Source organism: Cryptotermes secundus, unplaced genomic scaffold (genome assembly GCF_002891405.2).
Source record: "Cryptotermes secundus unplaced genomic scaffold, Csec_1.0 scaffold2002, whole genome shotgun sequence".
NCBI classification, from domain to species: domain Eukaryota; kingdom Metazoa; phylum Arthropoda; class Insecta; order Blattodea; family Kalotermitidae; genus Cryptotermes; species Cryptotermes secundus.
Genome location: NW_019727444.1, coordinates 130858 through 131802, shown reverse-complemented (window position 1 = coordinate 131802; position 945 = coordinate 130858). Strand labels below are relative to the sequence as shown.

General features: G+C 35.3%; 1 protein-coding gene across 1 annotated transcript in view; it reads left to right on the top strand.

Moving 5' to 3' along the window:
- Positions 1-751: 751 nt before the first annotated feature.
- LOC111864889 (rabenosyn-5) overlaps positions 752-945 on the top strand; it is a gene marked incomplete at its 5' end in the record, with an annotated part of 3781 nt that continues 3587 nt past the window's right edge. Inside the window, 1 exon segment of the mRNA XM_023852481.2 lies at positions 752-925. Coding sequence (XP_023708249.2) covers positions 752-925 — 174 coding nt within the window.

Sequence of the window (945 nt, the reverse complement as noted above, 5' to 3'; positions counted from 1 at the left end):
AAAAAAAAAAGTTGTATTGTAGTGTACCAGACAAGTATTGTCAAGAATGTTCTCATACTTTTGGTAGCAGATCACAGATATTTCCATTGATGCATATGGAGAAACTATGTTCAATTTGTGCGATTTCACCTTCAGCATTTTTTTGGACACATAGCTGTTGCATAAATAATGGGTGCCTATATAAGGCACTGAGTACAAATTTTAAATCTCGTTAATTTTCTCCATTTTCTGTTACTGAATCTCTCTTATTAATGTTGTATTTTAGGGTCCTGTTGCCTTGATTTGTATCCATAATGTGTATATATTTACCGTCTTTTAGTGCATACAGTTTCACTTGTCACTTCACACTACATGTTTTGGTATCGCTCTGCCATCCTCAGGTGTATCAATCACATTAAACCATTGCACTGCCTGCCTTCAAGTGTCCATTTATAAAATGATATAAAATGTGTGTTCGTCGTTGTTCAATAATAAAATTTATATATTAAAACTTGTTAAGATCTATCATCTTACATGTCATATATAAAACTCATGTGTAATGCCATTCATCTGCTATGGGAGTTGTTCTTATGTTTTAATTGTGTATACACTGTGTCTTATGATGTGTCTTTCTTATGTGGCTGCATGTGTTGTATTGCTGGATGTATGTGTGTGACTCTCATATGTTCAGATATTCCCCATATTGCTCCCATTTTTCTGTTTTATAGTCTAAGTATTGTGATTCTTATGATAACGCATTACTTTTGGATAGCAACAAGATAGCCATCCTAGGGACCAAGGATGTTGAGAACCCACCCCGGGGGAAAACTCTTCAACTCCAGCAGATGATTAGGACAGCAGCCACTAACTATCTGAAGGAACAGTTGATATCACTTAAAACATTGCCAACTGAAGCTGAGTTGAAATCTCTCCAGGATCAAAGAAGGTGAAATCCATTGTAATACA